Genomic DNA, 13317 nt, shown 5'->3' with positions numbered 1-13317 from the left:
TTTTAACTTGGGCCTACAGTTCATTTTAGTTTCATGTGGATTCTTTTAAAATTTAATAATAAGAGCATATTTTGCTTTATTAAATGTACATTTATAAAAACTTAAATACCATTTGCTAATATGCTTACCGTCTAGGATGGCTAAGGAGTACAGTACATTTAGTGCTGTTTCCTTCTCTCGCACTGCCTTGAACTTGGCTTTAATCTCATGTGACTCCTTATAGGACAGAACTTCGAATTGTATAGACATACAACACATTCGTTTTCCTTGACATTTTCTAATGTAAAAAACACAAACCGTTTACCAAAATAAGCATGAAAATAAACACTAAAAGCTCTAAGAGGCATGCAAAATCCTCTTGGGAGTACATACCTTCAGGTTGTCCTCTAACAATTACACTGACAGATATTCTTTTTTTTTTTTTTTCCATTTTAAGAACCCAAAAGTCAAGTGATTCTGTCAGTAATTGCTCTGCCATTTATATCTTTACTGTTTCAGTAATACTGTTAAAAAAAAAAAAAAAAAAAGCCTAAGCAAATGGCCCATGTAGATTTCATTGAGCTGCAAGGAGGGAAACAAAAAAATAGTTATAACATTGTTAAATGTTTCCAATCTTTTAAAAGGTGAAGAAACAATAGAAACAGTGTTAGTGTTTTTTTTTTTTTTCTGTGTCTCTTGAGTCACAGAAATCAACACATAAAGTAGTCTTTTCCATGATACTATACCATGATACATGGTAGCCAAAGAATATAATTTTACTTAATCTTCTACTTCTTTTTATATGATTTCTAGAACTTTTGCATGTATATAGTCATTTCTACAAAATTCTTAATGTGGTATTCTGATGTAAATTTTTCATTAATTTTTAAATTTTTCATTAGTAATAAAGGAAGCATTGGAAAAGTCACATGAAAGCTTATTAGAAATATAATAATACCACATTGTGGCTAAAATGCAAATTCAGTAATATGAGCCTGAAATTCTTTTCAGTGCATGATGCAATTCTTTTCTTGGTTTTGTGTTTTGTCTCTCTTGTGTCTCTTTAGTCTTCTCCGTGCATGGTGAGAAAACAAGACAAGCCACTTCCAGCACCTCCTCCTCCCTTAAGAGACCCTCCACCTCCACCAGAGAGGCCTCCCCCAATCCCACCTGAGAACAGACTGAGCAGACATTTCCACCACGGGGAAAGTGTGCCTTCCAGGGACCAGCCAATGCCTCTTGAAGCCTGGTGCCCTTGGGACGCCTTTGGGACTAACCAGGTGATGGGATGTCGCATTCTAGGGGATGGCTCTCCAAAGCCTGGGGTCACAGCAAATTCCAACTTAAACGGAAGACACAGTAGAATGGGCTCCGACCAGGTCCTTATGCGGAAACACAGACGCCATGATCTGCCTTCAGAAGGAGCCAAAGGTAAGTCAGTTTGCAATTCAGAAGTGGGGGAGGCGCTTGCCAAGCTCTCCAATGGGAGGCTTTGTGTCCAGCAGGGCAGTGTTTAGTTTGGTTGTTTTTACCTGCCTACCATAGGTGCTCTTTTTTTTCTCTCTCTTTTTGGTTTTTTGAGACAGGGTTTCTTTCTGTAGCTTTGTGCCTTCCCTGGAACTCGCTCTATAGACCAGGCTGACCTCGAACTCACAGAGATCTGCCTGGCTCTGCCTCCAGAGTGCTGGGATTAAAGGCGTGCGCCACTACTGCCCGGCCATAGATGCTCTTTAATTACCTATGGGTTCTGAATAGTGAGACACTCATTTAAAGTTGAACTTGAAAGAAGTGAGGAAAAGGCTGTCCATACAAAATAAGATGCAGATGTGAGATAACTGGACAGAGATTGGTCCCCTTCCTTATTGTCCCGCTGAGAACTTCTCCCACTAATATCTCAGTATTGTTAAAATCATACTGTTTAGTACGAAGTCTTCCTGTTCTATCAAAATTGGCAACACTGTGCAACTGTACTTGCCATAGATCAGTCTTCAAATGAGGTGTTGTTTAGAACTTGGTCTGTACCTGATCCAGCCCATAGAATTGAATCTGTCCCCTACTTTAAAAAACAAACAAACAAAAAAAAATGACCATTTCACCCTTGCTCACCAAGCAAGCTTGAAGAGATTCCCACACTTCTAAATCCTCCTTTAAACACTAACCCTCTGTCATCTGCATTCAGGAAAGAATCAAAGTGTGCAGGCAACCAGAGGGGTGGCGGCAGCAGCCATTGAGCCTAGAGGACTGAGCAATGTCACAGCAAACCATCTGGAAATCATCCCTGCTGCTTTATTCCATGGTGGCTTTGGCTGTGAGATCAGATCTGTGTCTTCTCCCTCCGTACTACTGATAATGAGTTTGCATCTTTAGCTAATATTCAGTTGATCCCAGCTTAATGTTGTACTTTTAAGGAGAATAATCTATCCCTCAAAAACTATGGATGGAATTTAATGTGTTCATCTGACAGTCAGGAAACAGAGAGGAACAGCATATTGACACACACTTGTAATCCCAACAGGAGAATGAGAAGTTTAAGGTCTCCTCAGTTACATAGGGAACTCCAAGCAGGCACAGGAGCCTGTACTTGATTTCTAGTGAGTGTGTGTGTGCCTGTGTGTGTGTTTGTACAAACATCGTGATGATAAAATCTTTGTGTAGTGACATCATTAAGACAGTGATGCATCAGGAATATTCTGAGCCAAGAAGAGCCAGCTCTCAGATACACAGCATATTAGAGACAGAACATCGGTTGCAAACCATGATTGACAGTGACTTGCCTAGTATTGTTCTCAACTCCTGTAATTACTAAGATTCCTGAAGATTTCTTCAAGGTTAAGGAAATATAGCTTAAGTGTAAGGAGAAAGCACATAGAAAAAGCAGTTGGATAATGTCGTCTAGAAGTCACGAGCCTGTCCTCAAAGGACTTTTTCACAGTCTTGAGTCCTGTCTGGAGAGAATGTCTGGGGTTTACTTCTCTTTGTGTTCCTCCTTGATCCTCTGTCGTCTGTGCCTTGAGAAGAGCCTTGGACTTCGCTCTCACGTGTAGTAGACTGGTTACCCTCAGGGGCGGATCACAGGGTATTTTCTGGATGACTTAGAAATACCCAATATAGTAACCATCAGAGCCAATTCTTTGAAGACCCCTTGTTTCAGGATTCTTTCTGAGACTGTCTTACAGTAAGTCAGTGTAGATACAACACTGGAACGCAGCTGAAGAGGATGGTATTAATAGAGGGTGCAGTTCTGCTTAGTGACTCCGGAGTCACCTCTCACTGAAACCTGGGTTTTTATGCCATTTCTAACTAACCTCTTAGAAGCTTTCTGGACTTCAACTTTCATGTCTCTCCCCTTACCCCACTCCCCCCCCACCCCCCCCCCCCCACTTTCTGCCACTCACCCCTTGAGCAAATACTTTTACCTGGAAATAAAAGAATACTCGTTTTTCCTAATTTCTTATTTTCTTATTCAAAGTACATTGTGTGTACTAGTAATGCCATGTTCATGTCCTTAAAGATTATTTCACGTTGCAACAAAGCTGCTAGTTTAACCATCTCTTTGCAATAAGTGTTTTAAAAAATGGTTCAAACTTGAAGTTGTCACTGCTGGGCACTAACACTGCACCCATCTGTCATTGTTGGTTCCTTTTGAGAGCCCGAGGACCCAGCTGGTTCTTAGTGATAACCACTGTCTTTAACTTGTCATGTGCCTTGCAGTGACATTGTTCTGCAGATGACCCTACGTGTAACAATCTTCTGAAGGTATCGCTAGATAAGGGTATCATATGATCCTGTTCTTGTGATTGTGGCTTTTGCAGTTTGGGTGAGGAAACACATGTTCATACATATGATGCTGAGCTTATCTGTAAGTTCCAAGATCTGGCTTTCAAATGGAAATCCTTCACACAGGTTTCATTTGCAGTGTGATACTGAAGGACATGTGATGAGGAACCCCTTCAGATGGTGGAGGGGTCATATTCATAAGACAGGGAACACGTTTGTATTTGTACTTTGAGTAAAAATAAAAAATCTAGGCACCAATGTGGTGTACACAACATGCATTCAGGTAAGCACTTACACATATCGAAATAAAAACAAACAAATACATTTTAAAAACAAAAATCATTTTCTTCATTGTACAGTTTTTTTCCTAAAATGTTTTTTGTACATTTCAAGGGTCTCAAATGTTTAGATGATATATGAGTCCCAGAAATATTTAGCAGTATATGCGTCCCAGGAAAATATTTCAAACATATAAGTTAAGATTATATGATGCAAAGGTATACAGAAAACTAAATCTAGGATAGCCTGGTTTACAGTAAATTGGACACTTTCATAAGTCTGAACCTTCAGGAATGTGCTTATTCCATAGTCTTCACTCAGCTCCGTAAGTAGTTGGATATCCATGACCCTGGGGATGCAGAGTACAGAGAATGAAATAGAGTGTAAATGCAGCACTGTGATGAACTTAATAAAAAAAAATGCTGGAAAGATCCAGAAAATATATACTTTCATGAGAAAGAAAATGAAATCTGAAAGGGAAGGCAGAAAGGAATCCAGTTTCCTCCAAGAGGGTTCCTGACTGGAGGGTGACAGAAATTACAGAGAGAGGTAGCCCCCCCTTTTTTTTCCTGTAGGAATAACAGGAAGAATATCATGGAAGTAGGAAATCTGGACAGTGATATGGAGGCAATTTTAAAGAGAGTATAGTGTGTATAAAGAGAAGAGGCATGTGCAGCAAAACTGGGTGATACAGGTTGAAACCAGTTTTGGTATGAAGCTTTTTTCAGTTCTTCATGCAGGAAAGAGCTTTTAAAGTAGTGATAGCTCCAGACTAACGTGGTCAGTGATGTGAACTTTAAAAAACGTAAGTCTGACACCTCGGTACAATTCTGAGGGATAGGTGACAGTCATGTTGGGAGCTGAGCCCAGAGGCCAGTCAGATCCAGATGAGTCTGGATTTCACTGCAGACTTCTTTAGCGATGTATATACAGTCTGTCTAAACATCCTGTTGTCTCCACCATTCACAATCAGATCCTTCAGACATCTAAGGAGCATGTACTATTCATTTGCAGCTACGTGATAGTAGTATATGGCACTCCCTCAGGGAGTGTGCATCCAGTTTCTGGTCTGATGAAATGGTAAGATTGAACATGGAAGTCAGAATCAAATGTTAGATTTCATCTGCCAACCTTTTGGGACAATCACATTAGATTCATAGAAATGAGAGCCAGCACGTGTAAACACTTGGCTGTTTGCATGCTTGCATAGTTTCAGTCTCCTCACGTATTCCAGGTAAGGGTATTAAGAATATGTTTAAGTCTCAGGACATAGTTTAGAACTGATTACAGGAAGATCTGCTGCTAAGCAATTGGTGTGTATTTGCTGAGGGTATTTCAGTAAAGATGTTTCTTCCAGCTATAGCAAAGACATTTCCCTAGTCAATGCCTTCACCATTGAGGTCACCTGCCTGTTGTCACTCAACATTCATGGAAGCCCTATTTCGCATGAAGTATGTAAGGGACTTTACTGTAAAATGAATGAGACATAAAAGACTGCATTTTGAAACAAGCAGACACAATGTGGTCCATAGAATATAACTAAACTGCAGATACCAATAAGTTGTTCATAAAGAATAATTATTCAGAGACAGGAGAAAATTTTAAGCTACTGTCTCTCAATGACAGTTTCTAAAGGCATTAGATAAAATGCTATTCACACTTTGAAACATACTGATTTGTTTCACAAAGTTAGGAAGAAGTTACTTTATCCCCTCAAGTAATTGCCCTACCTGAGAATCAGTGTCCCCAGTAATAGATTTTGTGTTTTTCCAATGATCAACTCTTATTGGCTATGTGATTTCTTATTTCTTGAGAGAGAGAGAGAGAGAGAGAGAGAGAGAGAGAGAGAGAGAGAGAGAGAGAGATGTGTATGCATATAGTTATTCTTTTGTACATGCATGTAGAGGCTTGAGACTAACTTCTAGTATCTTCCTCCATCACTCTCTCATTTTAAAATTTTATTTATTTATTTATTTATTTATTTATTTATTTATTTATTTATATTTTATGTGTATGGGTGTTTTACCTGAACATATAGTCTGTGCACTGTGTACTTGCCTACTGCCTGCAGCGGCCAGAAGAAAGCACTGGATCTCCTGGAACTGGAGTTACAGACAATTATGAGTCATCATATGGGTGATGGGTGTCAAACCTGTGTTCTCTAGAAAAGCAGAATGTGCTCTTAACCACTGAGCTGTCTCCAGCACATCTATGAAATATGTTTTAGGACCTTTCACTGAACCTGGAGGTCACTGATTTGCCTGACTAGGTCTGTCCAGAGTACTCGCGATCTGTCAACACAGTGCTGGGATTGCAGATGCACACAGCTATGCCCGGCTATAATGTGGGTGCTGAGATGTGAACTCAGGTCCTCTTTCTTGTGCAGCCAGCACTTTAGCCCCCGCTCCATCTTTTGTGTCAGGAGACTTCCCTCTGTGAAGTTTTCTATCACACAGAAATGCTGTGTGCGTTGTCTCATTCATGTATAGCTCTCTCCTTTATCAACGTTGAAGCACGCTTATGATCAGTGCTGGTGGATGTTTGGGCATTGGCAGTCCTGGTCAAGTGTGCTCATATGTTTTGATTATAAAATTAAGTTGGGTGTTGGTGGTGCATGCCATTAATCCCAGCACTCGGGAGGCAGAGGCAGGCGAATCTCTGTGAGTTCGAGGCCAGCCTGGTCTCCAAAGCGAGTTCCAGGAAAGGCACAAAGCTACACAGAGAAAACCCTGTCTGGAAAAAACAAAATAAAATAAAATTATAGTTGGCTTATTGTCAAACTAAAGTCAATACCACAAACTATGATTTCCAGACCTTCCTTTTGTTACCAAACTTTCAAGTGTCAGTGTGATAGATATTATTACCAAAAAGAACATATAGTCCACATTAAAAAAAAAAAAAACACCTTTCATTTTATACAAAGTTTTAAACATAATTTTGACAAAATCATTAGTTTTTACTACAAAAATTTTAGCACCATGGCTGCTCAAGCAATGCAAAAAATTTAGGTGAAGAATACTTTCAAATGTTCAGTGTTGTAATTGGAGTTTGTAGTTGGATGCATGTATTCATCTGATAAAAGGTATTTTTATGTTAAAGGATTTTGTAATGATTCATATCTCTTAGGAAATTTCTCCTCTCTAGCAAAGTTCAAAAAATTTTGTCATGTTCCGTTACATGGTCCTCAGTCAAAAGCTCAAGATAAAATCATTTCATTTAAAGATATGTTTTATCAGGATGTAACTGCAGTGTGTTGAATCTAATGAGGGGAGACTGGGGAAAGAAAATTTGAGCTAACACAGGCTCTCGTTTTTAGACGGAAACTTTAATGCTACAAAATTGGATTTTTTACAATAGATGAGAACATCCCTCTATCTCAGAGGTGATCCTTTCAATCTGCTGATGGGTAGGGTGCCTATGGCCTTGGCAGGTTTGCATTTTAAATCCTCACCCCTGTGTAATGTATATGGAGGAGAGAGAAATCAACCAGTAGATCTGGACTCATTCAGCCAAGACTAATGACGTGACATCCCATCCATCCTGCCCCACTATCAGTCTCTGCTGATTCAAGATGAAGTCATAAGAGTTTGTGAAAGAAGTTGATGAGAAAAATACCTAGTGGTTAGTCCCAGACCTGAAAAGCTCTATAGTCTTGGGAGGATGCCTTTGTAAAGTTATCCTTCCATTTGTACCATCCTTTAAGTGACTCCAGTCCCAGAGTGGAAGAGAGGCAGAGAGCACTTGTTGGGCGTTTCCTCCAGTGCTACCCTGCACTTGTAAACTGGAAGCGCCTGATCCCCAGTGAACAAATGTTGGCTCTGACTAGCATCTGATGAACAAGGGGCCAGTTGTTTGTGGTTTTTATAAATAAACCAAAAGTATATTTGGAATTTCCACACACAGGGAGAGCCAGAACAATCATCTCCTTATCTAAAATAGCTCTCAAGCTTGGTCTGGACATAGCACAGGCCTGTTTTGAGTTCATTCACACAGTGTGGTATCAGGAAATTGAAAATGGTCCTCGTAGCCCTAAAGGGATGTCATTTGGAACACCTGTTTGGAAGGAAGTAAAATGGGAATTGGGCCCACGCAGCTTCTTTCTCTAGCCAACCCCTGTTCTTGCAGTAAAATCGGATCATTCTTGGGAAATGGCACTGCCTGTTTATGTATTTAGCTATCTTGATCTGATGTATATAAATTATAGCATTGCCGCTTAGTTATGTTTAAGAATCAGATTATAACATATTTTCATGTAATCTGTGAGTTGTGGTTAGTCATCACTGGTCCTGCTGACACCTGAATAAATTGTATGACACTGCAGTAGTCTAAATAAACTAATATTATATGAGCTCTGTAAAATTCTAAGAGCCTCCATGGTTTTAGGCTTTGCCGGGGTTCAAGTCCAGAGAACTAACCCATTTCATTTACTTTCAGGTCTTCTCCAATGGACACCTTGCCAGTGAAGAATATGATGTTCCTCCTCGGCTTTCCCCTCCTCCTCCAGCCACCACCCTTCTCCCTAGTATAAAGTGAGTTTCATTGAATTGGAGAGTGTGTGTCTAGGCATGATTGTATGGAAAAGAGTGATTTTGAGTTTCTTGGTACAGAAACTACAAGGTAAATAGAAAGAACCAGTAAAGACAAAAGCATCTGAGTCATGTTTATAAATTAAAATATCAGATGTTGAGACCTCCTACTTCTGATAATAGCTCCTGAAGACTTACTAAACTCTTGAGAAGACTAACAGAACAATGGGCCAAGAGCTGTACAGCAAGCTCGCTCCGCCAGCCTTCTTCTCCTTGGCTTTGACCCCCTACCCAGTCTGACATCATTAAAGTTCCACAAGCTCCCTACTTCTCAGTATCTTCAGCACCCAAGGTCTGTTGATTGTCCTCATGGGTTTTTCCTATCCAGTTAAGCTTTCCTTTGCCAGCCCAAACTCACAGCTAGACTTCTGAAAGACCCTTCAGAATGTCATCATATCTACTCTAAGTTGGTATCAGTGGAAGCAAAGCTGGGAATTGGGGACATGGCATGCTAAACCATTAGATGATATCTAGCCAAGTCCCCACTCCCCTTCGTCTTACATACTCTCTTCATTGAAGCTGATTTGCCTTCCCTCCTGATTTTCCATCCCTCTTCCCACTCCCACACCAGCTTTGTTTTCTCTTTTATAGCTCTGGTTTCTTCTGTTAGTAGTCAAACCCTTCAGAATTTACCCAGCTAAAGTTTCTAATGTATTCTAATGCTTACCCTATGATTGTATGCACATCTGTCTGGCTTGTATTTTTGATGGAGCCCCCACCCCATACCCTACTTCTTCCTCAAGATCCATGTCTCAACCTCTGCTTTTTATAAGAACTCATTTAATTTCAGTTCAGGGATTAATACTGATTGGCATTGACAAGCCTGCCAGTGTATACCTATAATCCTAGCACTTGGGAAGCTGAGGTAGGAAGATTTCTGTAACTTTGAGGCCACTTGAGATATATAATGAGTTGCAGGGCAGCCAGAGCTACAGAGAGAGTCCCTATATCAGAAAACAATAGAAAAGACTGATTTGCATTCTTGTTACAGATTATTACTCACTATATAAGTAATTATGTACTCTGCTAAACTGGTTTCCTAATTTTAAAAAGATAAAGGTTTATACCTTCTAATATTCTCATGGAAGATTTAAAAAAAATGGTTTGCTTAATTTTTATCTGTAAAATCTTCAAGTTTTTCATTTTCTGTTGTTTATTCCTTTGTTTGCTTTGGTTTGGGCTATGGATCGAGTTGTGTATCTTGTGCATGCTAGACAGCTCTGCTGACAACCAGCTAAGGTCTTCCTTTATGATCAAAAGCCTCAGAACATCTTCATTGCTTCCTCTGGAGGTCTTTGAGCTTCCACTAGATTTACAAAAAGGAGAAGCTTAATCTCAGCTTATAGAAATCTATCTACTCTAGAAAATAATATTTTATCGTGTGTCATGTCAGAAGAGAGCACTGTACCAAACAGTGTTGCTGTGGGATGTCTTTCTGTAGGCTGTGAAGATGTGTTGCTCTGATTGGTTGATAAATAAAGCTACATTGGCCTATGGCAGGACAGGATGGAGCTAGGTGGAAAAATCAAGAGAGATGGGAGAGAAGAAAGGAGAGTGGGGCAGACACTGCTAGCTGCCACCAGGAAAAACAAGATGTAAAGTACCAGTAAGCCATAAGCCATATGGCAAGGTATAGATTTATAGAAATGGGTTAATTTAAGATACAAGAGCTAGCTAGCAAGAAGTCTGCCATGGCCATAGTTTGAAAATAATATAAGCCTCTGTATGTTTATTTGGGTCTGGGCAGCTACAGGACCAGGCAGGACATAGAAAAACTTCCAATTACACAATGTAATACGCATTGATTAGTTTTAGGAGTTTAAGGAGCACTGTTAAAAACTTTGCCAGTGAGACATGTTTCATAGATGGAACAGAATAAGATGGGCACAATTAGATACCACAGTCCCTGCGGGGCTGGTGGGAGTAAGACAGAGTGGAATTTTGTATCATTCAGGGCAGAGTAGAGAAGTTGAGCTATCGGATCCTTCCCTAAAGGAGCTGCCAGTTCTATAGGAAACACAACAGTCAGAGCAGTTACAAGCACTCTGTGTCATAGAGTCTAGTCAGTGAGAACAACCTTGATAGTTTAGTTCATGTAGACTCTAATGTGTGTACATACAGTAAGACATCTGAGCTAGCTCCATAACCTTAGAGGTTCTAAATTCAGGGTCTTCAGGAACAAATTAAATGAGGTGGTCCTAGTTACTTATTAACAGCTCCCACCCCCTGTGCTTAATTAATTATAGCTGAGTATGACTGGAGAAGGGGTTGTGGTTTTCTTTGTTTAAATTTGGTCCTTTTATAAATTAATGTGAACTGCAAAATCATAGCTAAGTACATTCACTGGTAAGCTTCTTATAATTAATTTTGTAAGAGCCTCTAAGATCAGATTATATTTTCTCTTCATTTTCTAATTTTTCCTCAGTATTTCTGGTTTTAACTAGAAAAATACTTTAGCAAACATGTTTAGCAGCAAATTAGTTTTGATGTTGTATGTCACAAATTATGCAAAGTTATAAGTTTGATTTTATTATTATATTTATCTTTTTCCCCTAACTATAATTGTAGAAATTATGTAAAGTATATAAAAGAAAATAAAATTACAATCCTAACAGCACATAGACATACCCAAAATACCAATATCAAAATTTAATGTGTGTGCATTTTTTTCATTGAGACCTATTTTAGCATCATTTTGGTTATTTGTGGACATGACTTCATGCTCTCCCTTGTCATTTGATGTCATCACATCCATTCTTCCTCAGAGTATATATACTTTTTTTTTCCTGTGAAATCCTGAAATTCTGAAGTCAGCAGTAGAATAAAACCACATTGGGTTCCACACTTTACTCCAGCACTCAGTAGTGCCATATTTTAAAGAAGGTACCCTCTCTGGTCTTCTGTCTATCTGGCTAATAAGTGAGAGAATACATTTGAACTTAAATGTTGTCTAAAATCCTTTGAGCTTCAATTGCCTATGCAGCAATTGCTATGAGTTATTCACTATGTGGTGTCAATTATATTGGAAATTTTGGTGACCCAAATGCTCTCAAGTACACTTGGCTGACCATATTCTATTGCATAAACCAGTATGAGTTGAACTATTGTCCTTACTAATGTTACTATTATAATGGTTATAATATTTTTATTATAATCATTGTATTGTTCATATTGTTATTATTATTATATCTGATATAATGTGGATAATGAAATTGTACATTGGATAATACCTACATCTTCTATTATTAGGACTGCTCTACTTTGACCCATTGGAGAGTATGGTCTGAGTCCAGCGAGCATACACCATTGGCGGATAGTAGAGAAAAGGTCTTAGGCAAATGCCTATGCTCTCCAACATAGGGTTATTGGACCTTTAGATCCCTATCGCCATCTTAAATTATTGGTCAGTGTTCAAACAGCTGGCCAAAGTCAAATTAAAAATCACTGCCTAAAATAAACTATGCTTCTCACAAATAATGAAAACCTCAGGGTTAAATTAAGAATCTGAAAGCTAGCAGTTAGCATTCAGTTTCAGTCATGTTATTAAAGTGGTTTCCAAGATTACTAGACATTTGATACTGGTACTCGATGCCCATTTTCTTGAGGGTGAGGGATATTCTGTGAGGTTTCTCTTCAGGCTAAACTTCATCTTGGTGATCATGTGACTCTTATTACACAATTTATAATTTATTTCTGAAAATATGATAGTGTATGTTAAAAGTAAACAGAAACAATCGTTATTTGTAGAGATACTTTGTTTCCTGAATTTTTTTTCTAAATGGTTTTTACTTACTATTATTGACATCTGACTATAAATACAAAGCTTTAAGTAAACACTTGAAATATAGGTATTTATTATAATAAATTTTATAGAGAGGACAAAAAATACTACATGGATTATTTTATTTTATATTTAAATTGTAATGTAATACATATTTTATATATAATTGTATATTATATGTTGCTTATTAAATTATATTTGATTAACTTCATTTTTAAGTTCTATCAAATGGAAGACATGGTTCAACCTATATTGGCCTTAGCATACTATACTGCCAAATGAACAGAGATGATCTTATAAATAATAATGGAGTGGATACTTCCAAGTAAAACAATGTTGTAGAATGCTGAAGGATGTCACTACTCTCAGAGAATGGTTTCCTTATGCTTTGCTGTTTACAAATGGACCATTGTACTTTTGACACATTAATCACAAGCTTTCAAATACCTTGGAACCAATACTGCTTGGTTCATACTTTTCTTAAAAAGTTCTCTGTTGTAAGAGGTGGTGGTGTTTATTGTGGTTACACATCCTTTAAGCAAATAAGGTACTAATTTCATGGGTTCATTGAGAAGAGAATCCATTTTTTTGTCCAGCTATCTTATTTTCATTCTGTTGCTATGCTCACTGGAGACTGAAGAGAAGATAAAAACTCCATCCCCTTCGGGAATGGATGCTGTAATTAAGGAGAGTAGAAAGTAACAGGTGCTGTGCTGGATGTTGTCAGTTAGAGGGAAGTGCCAGCAGGCAAATCAGACTGGGAGCAGGATAACTGATGACTCACAGGCTTTCACTGGAGAGGTGGTCCTGAGGAAAGGCTTCTCTGGGAGGGTGTGTTTAAGCAGTACCACAGGAGAAGGGAGCTAGGGCCCACCCTGCCTGTGCAAAAAGTGTGATCCCAGGGCACAGGTGTGG

The 13317-nt window shown here is 38.7% G+C and overlaps 1 protein-coding gene across 3 annotated transcripts in view; it reads left to right on the top strand.

The window, feature by feature from the left end:
- The window catches only part of Cblb (Cbl proto-oncogene B), a 186757-nt gene that overhangs the window by 143092 nt on the left and 30348 nt on the right, over positions 1 to 13317 (top strand). For 2 of the 3 annotated variants that reach the window (XM_037209715.1, XM_037209714.1), the window contains exons 12-13: positions 1047 to 1410; positions 8471 to 8564. In XM_037209715.1, the coding sequence (XP_037065610.1) occupies positions 1047 to 1410; positions 8471 to 8564 (458 nt within the window). Of the gene's footprint in view, positions 1 to 1046; positions 1411 to 8467; positions 8565 to 13317 lie in introns of all 3 variants that reach the window. The other variant, XM_028867481.2, reaches the window with a different exon arrangement.

Source organism: Peromyscus leucopus, chromosome 12 (genome assembly GCF_004664715.2).
Source record: "Peromyscus leucopus breed LL Stock chromosome 12, UCI_PerLeu_2.1, whole genome shotgun sequence".
Taxonomy (NCBI): Eukaryota; Metazoa; Chordata; class Mammalia; order Rodentia; family Cricetidae; genus Peromyscus; species Peromyscus leucopus.
This window is presented reverse-complemented; position numbering and strand designations above follow the sequence as displayed.